Genomic DNA, 13,910 nt, shown 5'->3' on the forward strand with positions numbered 1-13,910 from the left:
AAAAAAAAAAAGAAAGAGACATTAAAGACAGAATTTCACTAGTAAAACCAAGAAAGAAATTAAGAGAGTGAAAAATCAGTTGGCAGAGCCTTAGCAAGGAAATCCACTCAGGAAGGCAGGCAGCAAAAAACGAAGAGAACCAGCACAAAGGCTGGCGGGACCTCACAGGTTACAAAAGAAAGACTTGCCTGTGTTGTGTTTTAAGACTAAATTATAAGGTAAAAAGGGAGGTACTTAGAATACTAAGGAGAAAAGGATAAACATGGAAACAAGGTTCCTAAGAAAACCGGAATGATCTGCTTTTCAGTACCAGATAGGATTCATGTTGACAAGCGGCTTATTAACTTATAACAACCAATTCTGTTTCATTTCTAAATAATTTCTTAACCAGCTAGCATTTAATCATACCTTAAGAACTCTATAAACAACAAGAAAAATAAAAATATATAGGTAGATAATGAACCGCCAAACAAGAAATTTCACTGACAGCATTCCTGGTATGAAGTAAAGATACTATCTTCCAAATTATTCATTCAAATTGAATAGAAAGAAAAGGAAGCAGCCAGGTGCTGTGGCTCACGCCTCTAATCCTAGCACTTTGGGAGGCCAAGATGAGCTCAGGAGTTCGAGACCAGCCTGGGCAACATGATGAAATCCTGTCTCTACTAAAATACAAAATAACAAATTAGCTGGGCATGGCGGTGTGCACCTGTGGTCCCAGTTACTCGGGAGGCTGAGGCAGGAGAATTGCTAGAACCCAAGAGGCAGAGGTGGCAGTGAGATGAGATCGCACCACTGCACTCCAGCCTGGGCAACAGAGCAAGCCTCTGTCTCTAAAAAAAAATAAGTAAATAAAAGAAAAGAAAAGAAAAAAAAAAAAAAAACAGAAAAGGAAGCCTTCCTGCCTGCCTGCCTTCCTTCCTTCTTTCCTTCCTTCCTTCCTCCCACCCTCCCTCCCTCCCTCCTTCCTTCCCTCCCTCCCTCCTTCCTTCCCTCCCTCCCCTCCTCCTCCTTTCTTTCTCTTCCTTTCTTCCTTTCTTTCTTCCTTCCTTTTCTTCCTTTCTTTCTTTCTTTTCTTTCTCTCTCTCTCTCTCTTCTCTCTCTCTTTCTTTCTGATGAAGTATCACTCTGTCGCCCAGGCTGCAGTGCACTTGTGTAATCTTGGCTCACTGCAACCTCCACCTCCCAGGTTCAAGCAATTCTCCTGCCTCAACCTCCCATGTAGCTGGAATCACAGGCCCCCACCACCATGCCTGGCTAATTTTTGTATTTTTAGTAGAGACGGGGTTTCACTATGTTAGTCAGGCTGGTCTCGAACTCCTGACCTCAAGTGATCCTCCCGCCTCAGCTTCCCAAAGTGCTGGGATTACAGGCATGAGTCACCGCGCCCAGCCTCTGACTTTTTATTTTTATTTTTGAGCTTGGTTCTTGCTCTGTCACCCAGACTGGAGCACAGAGTCACACTCACTGCTCACTACAGCCTCAACCTCCTGGGCTCAAGCAATCCTCCCACCTCAGCCTTCCTCGTAGCTGGGACTACAGTCGTGCACCACAATGCCCAGCTAATTTTTGTATTTTTATAGAGATACAAGGTCTCACTATGTTGCTCAAACTGGTCTTGAACTCCTGGGCTCAAGTGATCCACTAGCCTTGGCCTCCCACAGTAGTGGAATTACAGGCGTGAGCCTCTGGACCCAGCCTTAGAGCCTGACTAAGTCTTGGAATTCTATCAGTTGAACTAGTCAAAGAAATATACTAAATAGGGAAAAAAATACATAGGCCAGTCATAATATTTACTTCATCTTTTCCAAGAAAACTTAATGTGGACAGTTGGTCTAACACCAATGTGGACCAAAATATTAGAAATAGGCCAGGCATGGTGGCTCACGCCTGTAATACCAACATTTTGGGAGGCCAAGGCAGGAGGAGTGCTTGACCAGACTGAGAAACATGGCAAAACTCTGTCTCTACCAAAAAAAAATACAAAAATTAGCCAGGCATGGTGGTGCATGCCTGTAGTCCCAGCTATTTGCGAGGCTGAGCCCAGGAGGTGGAGGTTGCAGTGGGGTAAGATTGCACCACTCCACTCCAGCGTGGGTGACAGAGCGAGCCTCTGTCTTAAAAAAAAAAAAATTGGAAACATTAATGAAATAAAAATTAAAAAGTGGCGATGTGTTTATAATGCCTAATAAAGAATACAACTGACACTCAATAAATATTTACTCATTAAACCTAGCAGTAACAAAATAACCATGATTCAAGAAAACAGGTTTTGTGTGTGTGTGTGTTTTTGTTTGTTTGTTTGTTTGTTTGTTTTGAGATGGAGTCTCTCTCTGTCACCCAGGCTGGAGTGCAGTGGCACCATCTTGGCTCACTGCAACCTCCGCCTCCCAGGTTCAAGCAATTCTCCTGCCTCAGCCTCCCGAGTAGCTGGGACTACAGGAGGCCACCACCACGCCTGGCTAATTTTTGTATTTTTTAGTAGAGATACAAAAAATAAGTTTGTATTTTTTATTTTCACCATTTTGGCCAGGCTGGTCTTGAACTCCTGACCTCGTGATCCACCTGCCTCAGCCTCCCGAAGTGTTGGGATTACAGGCGTGAGCCACCACGCCTGGCCGAAAACAGTTTTCCTAAATCTAGCTTATAAAATATACTAATTGATTAACTTTAAACAACTAAGTTGGCCAGGCACAGTGCCTCATGCCTATAATCCCAGCACTTTTGGAGGCCAAGATGGGCAGATCACCTGAGGTCAGGAGTTTGAGACCAGCCTGGCCAACATGGTGAAACCCTGTATCTACTAAAAACACAAAAATTATCTGGGCATGGTAGCATGTGCCTATAGTCCCAGCTACTCAGGAGGCTCAGGCACTAGAATTGCTTGAACCTGGGAAGCAGAAATTGCAGTGAACCGAGATTCCGTCATTTCACTCCAGCCTGGGCAACCAGAGGGAAACTATGTCTCAAAAAAATTTTTTTTTAATTAATTGAATAAATAAAATAAGTTATTTACAGCCTTTTGTTTTTGGAACACTGAAAGGGCAACTAGCTACAAATGAAAGAAATTCAGTGCAATATGGGCCCTTAATACTATAAATATTTTACAGTAGTGAAATTTAAAGACAGAGCAAAATGTTTTTGCCATTCAGTTCCGTCTTTCTACCTCTAACCTTTCCTACTCTTTTGTGAGAACTAATAACAGAGAAATTTAAAAGAAAGAAAAAAAGCTATTTGCCAAAAATATCTCCCTTGGAAATGCATTATCCTCAGAACAGCATCCAGGCCATGCCACAGGAGTGAAGGCATTTTCTGCTCTGGAGCAGAACGACATCTCCAGATCCCCTTCCTCAGGAAATGAAGTCTACTTATTTTTGTTCCACCTCAATAGTTGAGAGTACTGACCCCAGAAACTACAGGAATCATCAGTATAAGAGAATCAAGATATGCAGGAATTGTATCTATAAAAGTATCTTCTTTTCTGTGTGAAGGGCAGAACTGAACAGTGTAACCTTCATCCATTCTCCCAGGTTGAGCCAAAATGAAACTTCAGATACCCCTGGCAGGCAGCCTGGTTTGTTGTTGTTTTTTAAGATCTTTGCAGGAAATCAGTTTACAACCTTGAGATGTTTTTCACTCTAACATGCACAAAGTCATCTTAAATGTCTCACTAGCTTCCATTTCAAGAAGTCATCTTTTTTAAACTTACTACCACTGAACGGCTATTTCTCCTAAAACTGACTTTGCTTGATACAGCAGTGTTACCTCATTCTTATACAATGACATTAAAACTTAGGGAAAAAGGAATTACAGCTATAAAGTAAATGACAAAAACTTGAACCCACACACACTAACAAAACTGGTTTCGGGCCTTATTTCAAGGATTCTCAGCCTTCCTTTTGCCCAAGAATCTTCTAGGGGGTTTACTAAAAAAGTGGCTGTCCTTTCCCAGACCTCAATTCAGGATTCAGCTTCAGATAAGTGGAAACTAGACATTCCTAAAGATTCTTACCACCACATAAAACTAAAACAAGCTCTTTACTGCTTAGGATTACAGGGCAATTTCCAGCAATTACAGTCATTCAGGGGTTCTAGGTCCAGCCTGAACTGCACGAGACCCTTTACTACTTCTCACTCTCCGTCTCCCCATTGGCTTTTGACATTTTCCCTGCTCAAGTGCCAAGCAGTATTTAAAAGGCTGAGGGAAAGATCGAGACATTTAATTCTCAAGGACAGCTCTAATTAAAAAAGAAAATGAAAAATTTGTAGAGTAAGAAATCCATTTGCCTTTAAAAACTACAATTTATGATTAGCTGAGCCTCCTCCCATTACCAAAAGTTGGCATTCCCTCCACTCTACCCAAATGTTCCCTGTTCATAACACTGTTTCGTCACGTCATATTGTCATTGTGACTTCTTCCTCCACTAGAGGACAACAGCTGTTTTGTAGTCAGCGCCCACCACCATCCCTATTACATAGTAGGTGCTTTAAATATGTTCACTGGCTTTTATTCTTGCCCTGTCTCCCAATGGATAATTAATATTCTATTGGATCTGCTCTCAATCCTGGCATAGGTAAAACGTTATTTTCTAGAAATCAGTTACCGGGTTATAGATGATATTCTGTAGGTTGTTTAATGACAACATCATTCTTTTCCAGCTTCTTGTTGGAGTCTCTTCTGTGTATGACCTGAGATTTTAGGCCAGTTTCATTTAAAGGTTACCTGGATTGAAACTGAGGCACTGGCCCTGTGTAAAGTAAAAATAGAGGAAAAGAAAAGTAAGCATGTCGCATTTTTCTTCATATCCTATTTTAAAATTTAAATTATATATTATGTTACTGATATTTACCAAATAATAGAATGTTATTACAAGCAAAGATCTGCCTCCCATTCTTACCAGTGTGCTCATATACTAAACAATTTTGGATTGTGAGTGTAGGAAATACTGACTTAAAAAATACATCAGTAGAAAATTTCTAACATGGAATTTATTATTAAAAATACTAAAAGAGGCCAGGCATGGTGGCTCACGCCTGTAATCCCAGCACTTTGGGAGGCCAAGGCGGATGGATCACCTGAGGTCAGGAGTTCGAGACCAGCCTGAACAATATGGTGAAATCCCATCTCTATTAAAAATACAAAAATTAGCCAGATGAGGTGGCATGCACCTGCAGTCCCAGCTACTCAGGAGGCTGAGACAGGAGAATTGCTTGAACCCAGGAGGCAGAGGTTGAAGTGAGTCAAGATCATGCTACTGCACGCCAGCCTGGGCAACAGAACGAGACTCCATCTCAAAAAAACAAATTAATTAATTAATGGCAATTACTAATCAAACAGTCCTATACAATTATCAGAGGTATTCATTTCACTTTTTATTTCCATAAAAGGACAATAATTACAGTATTCACATCATTGGTTTGTTCTGAGGATTGAGTTAATAAAATAGTGAAAGAGTAAGTGCTATGTTAGCTCTTATTATTGTGAATAAAAAGAATTGCTCTTCCTCCTCTAATTTAAACAAATCAAAGTGGGGAAATCCAATAATTTTAATATTAAGATACAGTTTTCTCTGCTGCTTTAAAAAAAAAAATCACAGGGCAGGGGAGTGTTGGAAAGCATCAGCCACATTTTTTAAGAAAAAAGCACCCATGGACACTACATTTAATAACTCCAGGAAAAACTCGATGACTTTAAGCAAAACTAAAGGGGAAACGAAACTAGAGCTTCCTGTATTTTACTTCCAGCAGTTGTCATTATACCACACACCAACAATACACACCGATCAAATCTATTACTTTTTCTTTATTAAGAAAAAAACTGTATCCCTCTTGGTTTACCACCTAAATATAACCCCAGTCTATGTCATTAACTTAATTTGTTAGTCAAAACCTCAAAACTCTGGCTCCGTGACTCAATACAGGAAGCAAGAACAAGAGCAAAAAGAATGGACGCCGAGTTGCCATACACATGTGTGATAACCAGCAAGTGACCCAATTTAAGCCATCGGCTTGCATTAAATCACGCAACCCCCGAAGTATCCCCAGGGACAGGTCCCGCCAGCATGAACACTTCGTATGCATCACAAGAAGTCATCACTTAAGTTTCACGTACGGTCAAAGGAATTCACATGACTTGCCCTTTGTAATGTTTAATACTGCAGTCAAATGACTCGGCATCCTAAAGAGCGTGTCGTGTCAGTGGCTCTAGGCCTCAGGTTAGGAGGGAACAGGGTAGAAAGCAGCACAGGTGGGGTGGATTTGCAGCGAGGTGACACCCCAGGACAAATAACCTGACTCCAGCCAGGGATGTACAAGAAAGGCAGCGACTCCTGATAATCCCTTATGCCCCGGAGCAGCCTCGCTTGCAGAGGCAGCGTCCCCGCCACCCAGCCCCGGCTCTGCCGCGGTGAGAACCTGCGGGTTGGGGTGGACTGGACACTGTCCCACCCATCAAACTGTGATTTAGGAGCCGTGACATCCGAATGCCATCCTCCACTGGCGAGACCCTCAGAGCAGCCACGCCCCTAGCGACTGTCCTGGTGGCCGGGGGTCGCGCTACTCACCCAAGGACTGGTGTTTCAGGCGCTCCACGGAGCAGGTTGTTTGTCAGCCGCCAGGTGCCGTCCGGTTCCCGGCTCGGGCTTCCGTGGGCGGCTACGGAAAGCCACAGGAGTCAGTCCTCGTTCACTTCCCGGCTCGCGCGCCCTCCCGCTGCGGTCTCCCCACCCTCCCCGCGCCGCGCCTTCTGTGTATGGAGCGTCCCTGGCGGCTCTGCTGAATTTTGGACAGGGACCCGCCGCTGATCGCCACCCAGCTCGGCCTCCTGCACAGCCTCTGGGGCCTTGGACCGTGACTGGCTTGCTGTGGGAGAGCACAGAGGATAAGGACAAAGAATGTGTCCTGGGTGGATCTGGCTGCCTTTGCCCCGAAGGCTGAGTGGTGTGGAAGGTGGTAGGAAAATGGGAAGGAAAGAAGAGAAAGGCTTTCTCTTCCACAGCAAGTGGGCCGACGTCCACTTGGCTGTTCCAGGCCTCCAGGTCTAGGAGGGCGCTCAGGGCTGGGACTTTCCGGGACCAGGGTGATCACCGCACAGGCCCCACCTGCCTGGACCCAGCGCTGGCCTTCCCGGGGCGCCCAGGTCCACGGGGTCAACGCCAGGGTTTTCTCAGCTTCCTCGTCTGCCTCGGATCAGAGTCCAGACGGTGCCAGAAGAGACCTGAAGGCGCTACTTTTTGACAGTACACACCTCTGGATATAGGTGAAACGGTGGGGGAAGGGTTCAGTACGCTGGACTGTGCCCAGCCCAAAGCGCCCCATCTGTTAGTGATAACGTGGACTCGCAGCCACTCCATGTCACTCGCTGGTTACCCTGCGCGTGGGTGTTTTCTCCAAATGGGACACATAGGGAACAGTTTAAGCAGTATGGAGCACAATTCTGTGCGTATTAAATGCTCCGTAAATACCCAGCTTCTCAGGGCTCTACACTGATAGTTTGACCTATTGGCTGTAAACACACCAGCCAGAAATGTAAATAAAGTTTGAAACAAAGTCATGTCAGCCACTTGGAATGACTTGCTGCTTATTGTTTGTTTTGTTAGGGACCTCAAAGTTCTCATCTTCTCTACTTGACTTTTATCCACATTTGTTTGGAAAGATATATTTTAGTGTCACCAACATGGGCTTTCTCCTCCTTGGCTTTTGTTTTCATTATTTTTTATTTTAATTGAGGAATTCATTACAAGTCCCATAACTGGGAACTCATGTTCTGATTCTCTGTTGCTTTTCTCTCCTTCTTACCCATTTTCCAAGTTTGATACACTTCTCAAGATACAATTTGAATAAGTGAATTTACCCTTGACATACACTGCCTTGGATTTATAGTTATCTTCTGGTGGGTGTCATGTGTTTTATCTGTGCAACTCGACTGTAGTTTGAGAAAATGAACTTGTCTTATACATTCCCCAGTGCATAGTGTAATGCTTTGCATAAAATAGATATCAATGTTAGGTTGAAGTGTTAAATTATTGATAAAGTCAGGAGCAATTGAATATCTTCACAATTCTGCCCGAGTCTCCCCGCCCCACCCCTTTGAGACAGGGTTTCCCTCAAGTGATCCTCCCACCTCAGCCTCAGGAGTAGCTGGGACTACAGACACACACCACTATGCCCAGCTAATTAAAAAAATTTTTTTTGTACAGACGGGGTCCACTATGTTGCCCAGGCTGGTCACAAAGTCCTGGCTCACAATATCTTCCTGCCTTGGCCTCCCACAATGCTGAAATTACAGGCGTGAGTCACCAAGCTGGGCCCTGAGTCTACCTAGTACTTCTCCTTTACAAAGCTAAAATAAGTTGAAATAAGTACACATAAATGCTGTGTTTCTTTCGTAAGTCATATTTAGGTACAAATGGGGCTGAGTAAAAGGGCCACAGAGTTAACAAAGAAAATCTGGATTAAAATGTTCATAAATCCTAAGAACTTATTCCTAGAAATAGCTCCCTCATTTGGCACTGTTGTTCAACTAGCCCAGTGTGTAATTTTAAATAAGCAAATATTCACTGAATGCCTATCATGGCCAGGCACAGCAGAGAATACTAGCATGCAAAGGACCTCATGGGCCCTTCTAGATAGAGTCCACATCTCTTACATTATTACTACAGTACCCAAATTGGTCTCTCTATTTTTGCCCTTGCCCCTCTGCAATTTAGTCTCAACACAGCAGCCAGAGAAATCATGATAAAACATAATTGAGATCGTGTTAATCCCTTACTAAAAACTACTTTTTTTTTTTTTTTTTGAGACAGTCTCACTGTCACCCAGGTTGGAGTGGAGTGTAGTGTTGCAGTCTCAGTTCACTGCAGCCTCCGCCTCCCGTGTTCAAGTGATTCATGTGCCTCAGCCTCCCGAGTAGCTGGGACTACAGGTGTGTGCCACCATGCCCAGCTAAGTTTTGTTTTAGTAGGGATGAGGTCTCACCATGTTGCCCAGGCTCGTCTCGAACTCCTGACCTCAAGTGATCTGCCTGCCTCGGCCTCCTGTAACCTGGGATTGCAGGTGTGAGCCACTGCTTCTGGCCAATGGTCTACTACTTTTTGCTCATTCTTTGAGTAAAGATCCAGTTATTACAGGAACACTTCATGATCTGCCCCAATCCTCACACACTGTGACTTTATCTCCAAATATTTACCTTCTCGCTTTTTCTGCAGCAGCCACACTGACTTTGCTATTCTCCTAGCAGGCCTGTCACACTTCCATCCTAAAATCTTTACTCAATATTTCCTTTTCCCTTTTCAAGTCTACTCAGATGTCAATTTTCAGTGGGGCCCTTGCTGACCACCAATATTTAAAATTGCAAACACTGTCCCCAAACACACTCATACACACTCCCTATCAACTCTTCCTTGCTCTATTTCTGGCTAACATTTGTCATGCTAATATACTATATAAGGTACCTTTTTATTTTATGTTACTTCACCCATCATAAGACTATAAACTCCATGAGGGCAGGGCGTTTTGATTGTTCTTGTTTCAAGGAAGCTTACACTCTAGTTGAGGACACATATAGTGATGTGTTTTAGAGATTAAATTGGGAGCACCTGAGGGGCAACCTTAGTTGGGTGACAAGGAAATTCTCTCAGAGGAGGCAAAGTTTCAGCAGCTGGTGAGTGAAAGAAAGGAAACAGCCATATGAAGATGGTGCAGAAGAGCATTCCTGCCTTAGTGAGCAGCTACTGCAAAGTCCCTGAGGGTCTTGAGAATGCATTAAATGTGTTCAGGAAACAAAGGCCACCAACCAGCATGGCTGAAGCATGAGGGGAGAATGATAGGATGTCATGGGATTGGATGGCGCCACCTAGGAGAGTAGAGGGAGAAAATCACCTCGACAGCCGTGGGGAGATAAGACAATGTCCATACATGAGACTGAGAAGGAACAACCAGGGGAATTTGCTGAAAGTGGTGTCACAGACGCCAAAGAAAGAGGAACAGCCTGTTGTGCCAAGTGTGCTGAGAGGCCAAGAAAGACGGAAGGGAGCAATGGGCTTAGGAACGTGAAGTTATGGCTGACTGTGACTCTGAAGTGGGTTGAGAAATGGGAGGGGAAGAACTGGTGGAAACCGTGACTATAAAGATTTCGAAAGTGTTTGCTGTGAGGAGGAGCAGAGAAGCAGCATTATAGCTGAGGAAGCAGTGGAGCAAAGGGGAGACTCAGGTTTTCTCGTGTTGTTTTTGTTTTGAAAAAGAAGATACTACACTGGCAACCTTTAGATTTTTTTTTCAAGTGACCTGCCATAAGAATGACATTTCCATTGAGACTTACTACATACATAGTTAAAATTATGAAAACAAAAATTTTGGCCGGGCTCACTCCTGTAATCCCAGCACTTTGGGAGGCCGAGGCACTTTGGGAGTGCCTGTAATCCCAGCACTTTGGGAGGCCTCAAGTGTGAGGTCAGGAGTTTGAGACCAGCCTGGCCAACGTGGCGAAACCCTGTTTCTACTAAAAATACAAAAATTAGCTGGGCCTTGTGGCGCATGCCTGTAATTTCAGCTACTCGGGAGGCTGAGGCATGAGAATCGCTTGAACTCTGGAGGCGGAGGTTGCAGTGAGCTGAGATTGCACCACTGGCACTCCAGCCTGGGCAAGAGAGTGAAACTGTGTCTTGAAAAAAAAAAAAAAAATTCGTACAAAACAATACTCCTGTTATGTGTAAAGCAATCTACTTTTTTCATTTTAAAAAATTGCTGCTTATAGCCCACTAAAATGTTTGCAAGCCGCACTAACGGACTGTGACCTGAAGTTTGAAGAACACTGGGTGGTATGTTGGTGTTAGCTCATACTGGTTGGTGACAGCCAATTTTGCACATAACTTCCATGTTGATACCTTGAAGTTATCCAGGGCAACTGCTATAACTTAGGACCTTTTTCCCCTAAAGAACAAGATCTTAAACATTTACCAGCACGCTACTGACTTTACTCATGTGAATGATCCGTGGAGAGGAGAAACTGATCATGCAGGAGAAGGGATGGTGTTCCCAATAAAAGTTGTGAAAACCAGTTTCAGAACAACAGAGTAGATATTGCAAATTATTTGCCACAACTGCCTGAGAGTTATACAATAAAAGGATCACTTCAGGTAGGATCAATTTCTTTTTCATCTATATTGTCCTCTTTCCTTACCCAAGAAGCCACATTTATATGGTACAATATAGCCGTACATTTAGAAATAGTCTTTTTTTTTTTTTTTTGAGACATAGTCTCACTCTATCATCTAGGCTGGAGTGTTGTGGTACAATAATGGCTTGCTGCAGCCGTGACCTCCTGGGCTCAAGTGACCCTCCCACCTCAGCCTCCCAAGTAGCTGGGACTACAAGTGCACACCACCATGCCTGACTAATTATTATTTTTTTTTGGTAGTGATGGGGTTCCACTATGTTACCCAGGCTGGTCTTGAACTCCTGGGCTCAAGCAATCCTCCTGCCTCAGCCTCCTAAAGTGCTAGGATTACAGGCATGAGCCACCATACCCAGGCAAAATTGAGTCTTATAAGCAAAATGTTAAATTATATCTATTTATATATAGCCCATATTTTTTTTAAAAACTAGTAAAAAAAATCATGATTTTAGACATGAATCGTAAGTTCTTGCTACTTAGCAGCGTTAACTGATTAAACAGAAATAGACGCCATATTCTATCCACGTGAACCATATTGTTTCAAGCTAAGGAATACTCTGGCAGTGATTTTGCTTATTATTTTGTTGCTGTGTTATTTTTGTTAACATAATTTTAAAATTTTTGGACCCCCCCCTCTCCAACTATCCATTAAATAGCGCTGCTAGTGCTGGAAAAATATGCCCCAACTCAATAATTTTGGAATACAAGCTAGATATGATAAAACCGTATCCAGAACTTGAAAGAACTGCCTTGGTAAGCTGTGAATTTAGAAACCAGAACTCTTGTCACAGAACCTGTGACAATCATGATAAAAAAAAATTGAAAGCAAAAATTTGCCACATGGATTATACATTTGTGAGTCCTGAGAACACATACCCTGCTATTCTTATGAGAAAATTAATCAAAATATGTAGGTTTTAAATTATGCAACATCTTCAGGAATGCATTCTTTACAAAACCACAACACTCACATCCTTATACATACATCTGCTTCCCCAGGAAATGTCATGGACAGTGTCATCTACCTCTTCTGATTATCTTCCCCAATCTAAAGGCATTAATTTCTCCTTTGAATCCTCTTGCGTTGATCTAATCTCCCCCACACCCCAATACTAGCCCCATCCATCAGCACCAAACTTTTTTTTCACCCTCCAGACCCCCTATGATCAGATTCACCAGGCTTACCTCTGAAGTTCTATAGGATCATGTCCCAAATCCAGTCTTTTCAGGTGGGAGAAACAAGCTTCTAGAACTATGGTTTTGTCATAAAATAAAAGAATCTTAGTGATGAGAGGGATCTTAGGAGGAGTATACATTAATTCATCTTGATAGCTCAAAGGATGAGATAGCCTGTTTTGTGAAATACATTTTTTGAATGGCTTACAGACTATGATGTTAGTACTAAAAAACGCTTGATTATTTGATATGTGGAAAATGTATCTGAAATTATGTACAATGTAAAGGCAAGATGATACTAAAAATGTATAAATAGTATATATGGGCCGGGCGCGGTGGCTCGCGCCTGTAATCCCAGCACTTTGGGAGGCCGAGGCAGATGGATGATGAGGTCAGGAGTTCGAAACCAGCCTAGCCAACATAGTGAAACCCTGTCTCTACTAAAAATACAAAAATTAGCCAGGAGTGGTGGCAGGCTCCTGTAGTCCCAGCTACTCTGGAGGCTGAGACAGGAGAATCGCTTGAAACTGGGAGGCGGAGCTTGCGGTGAGCCGAGACTGTGGCACTGCACTCCAGCCTAGGTTACAGAGCAAGACTCTGTTCAAAAAAAAAAAAAAAGGTTTAAAAAGTAAATGTGTATATGCTGTATATATCCAGTGACAGTCAGACAGTAATTACATACACATACTTAGCCAAGTGCAAAAGAATGATGTTTAACGTAGTGTTCATTGTTATCTTTTCTCTTGCAAAATTACTGAGATTCGTTAAAAGGCTTCCCTCAGCAAGCCAGGTTCAATATTTAACCAACCCTTCTTGCGCATAACTAATCTCTTCCAGCTTGTGTTTACACAGTCCATTATAAAGCAACAAGTGAAACCTCAGGAATTTCTATGGCAGGTTAGAGCAAGAAAAAAATTGAGGTGATTTTTTTTAATTAAAAAAAAAAAACTATTGAATCCAACCAAGTACTTTTCCAAAAATATTTTATCTGGGTGTATTTTAAAACATACACAAGCGGACCTCCTCTTTCGGCCTTGGAGTCCCCCTCCCTCTGTCTCTGTACAGGGGAGCTTCTTCCTTCAGCCTTCTCTTTTCTTTCTTGCCTGTCAAACTCTCTGCTCCTTAAAACCAAAACCAAAAACAAACAAATACACAAAAGTAGAGAGATGGTGTGATGAATACCTGTGCTTTCATCGCTCAGCTCCAGCAGTTATCAGCGTGACCAATCTTGTTTCATCTACGCCTCGCCCACTTTCTCCCCACCACGGGTTCATTTTGAAGCAAATCTCAGACTTCATTTAACCTGTGAAAACTTCAAAACTAACTATTAGATTTAAAGGTTTAATAAGATCCAGCTGGGTTTAATTTTGGCCAGAAGCCTTTACAGGTGATATGTAGTTCCAACTGTAACTCATCAGGAGACAGAAAATAACTGGTTGTTTTTCTTTTTATAACATCAAAACCAGTCAGTGGTTTCAGATGTTGTTAGCCTCATCCATCTATTACGAAGTTCCCATTAGTTTCTGATCAAATGATTTTAGCATCTAGCTATTGATGGTCA

The 13,910-nt window shown here is 42.8% G+C and overlaps 1 protein-coding gene across 5 annotated transcripts in view; it reads right to left on the reverse strand.

Moving 5' to 3' along the window:
• Positions 1-12,407, reverse strand: part of LGALS8 (galectin 8) — a 35,826-nt gene extending 23,419 nt beyond the window's left edge. For 2 of the 5 annotated variants that reach the window (XM_017862273.1, XM_017862269.1), the window contains exons 1-3: positions 12,359-12,407; positions 6,564-6,654; positions 4,605-4,748 (exon numbers count right to left, since the gene is read on the reverse strand). In XM_017862273.1, the coding sequence (XP_017717762.1) occupies positions 4,605-4,649 (45 nt within the window). In that variant the 5' untranslated portion in view covers positions 4,650-4,748; positions 6,564-6,654; positions 12,359-12,407. Of the gene's footprint in view, positions 1-4,604; positions 4,749-6,563; positions 7,424-12,158; positions 12,177-12,198; positions 12,215-12,358 lie in introns of those variants that run through there. The other 3 variants (XM_017862272.1, XM_017862271.1, XM_017862270.1) reach the window with 3 other exon arrangements.
• Between the last annotated feature and the right edge of the window lie 1,503 nt (positions 12,408-13,910).

This window comes from Rhinopithecus bieti, unplaced genomic scaffold (assembly GCF_001698545.2).
Source record: "Rhinopithecus bieti isolate Rb0 unplaced genomic scaffold, ASM169854v2 scaffold_57691, whole genome shotgun sequence".
Classification (NCBI taxonomy): domain Eukaryota; kingdom Metazoa; phylum Chordata; class Mammalia; order Primates; family Cercopithecidae; genus Rhinopithecus; species Rhinopithecus bieti.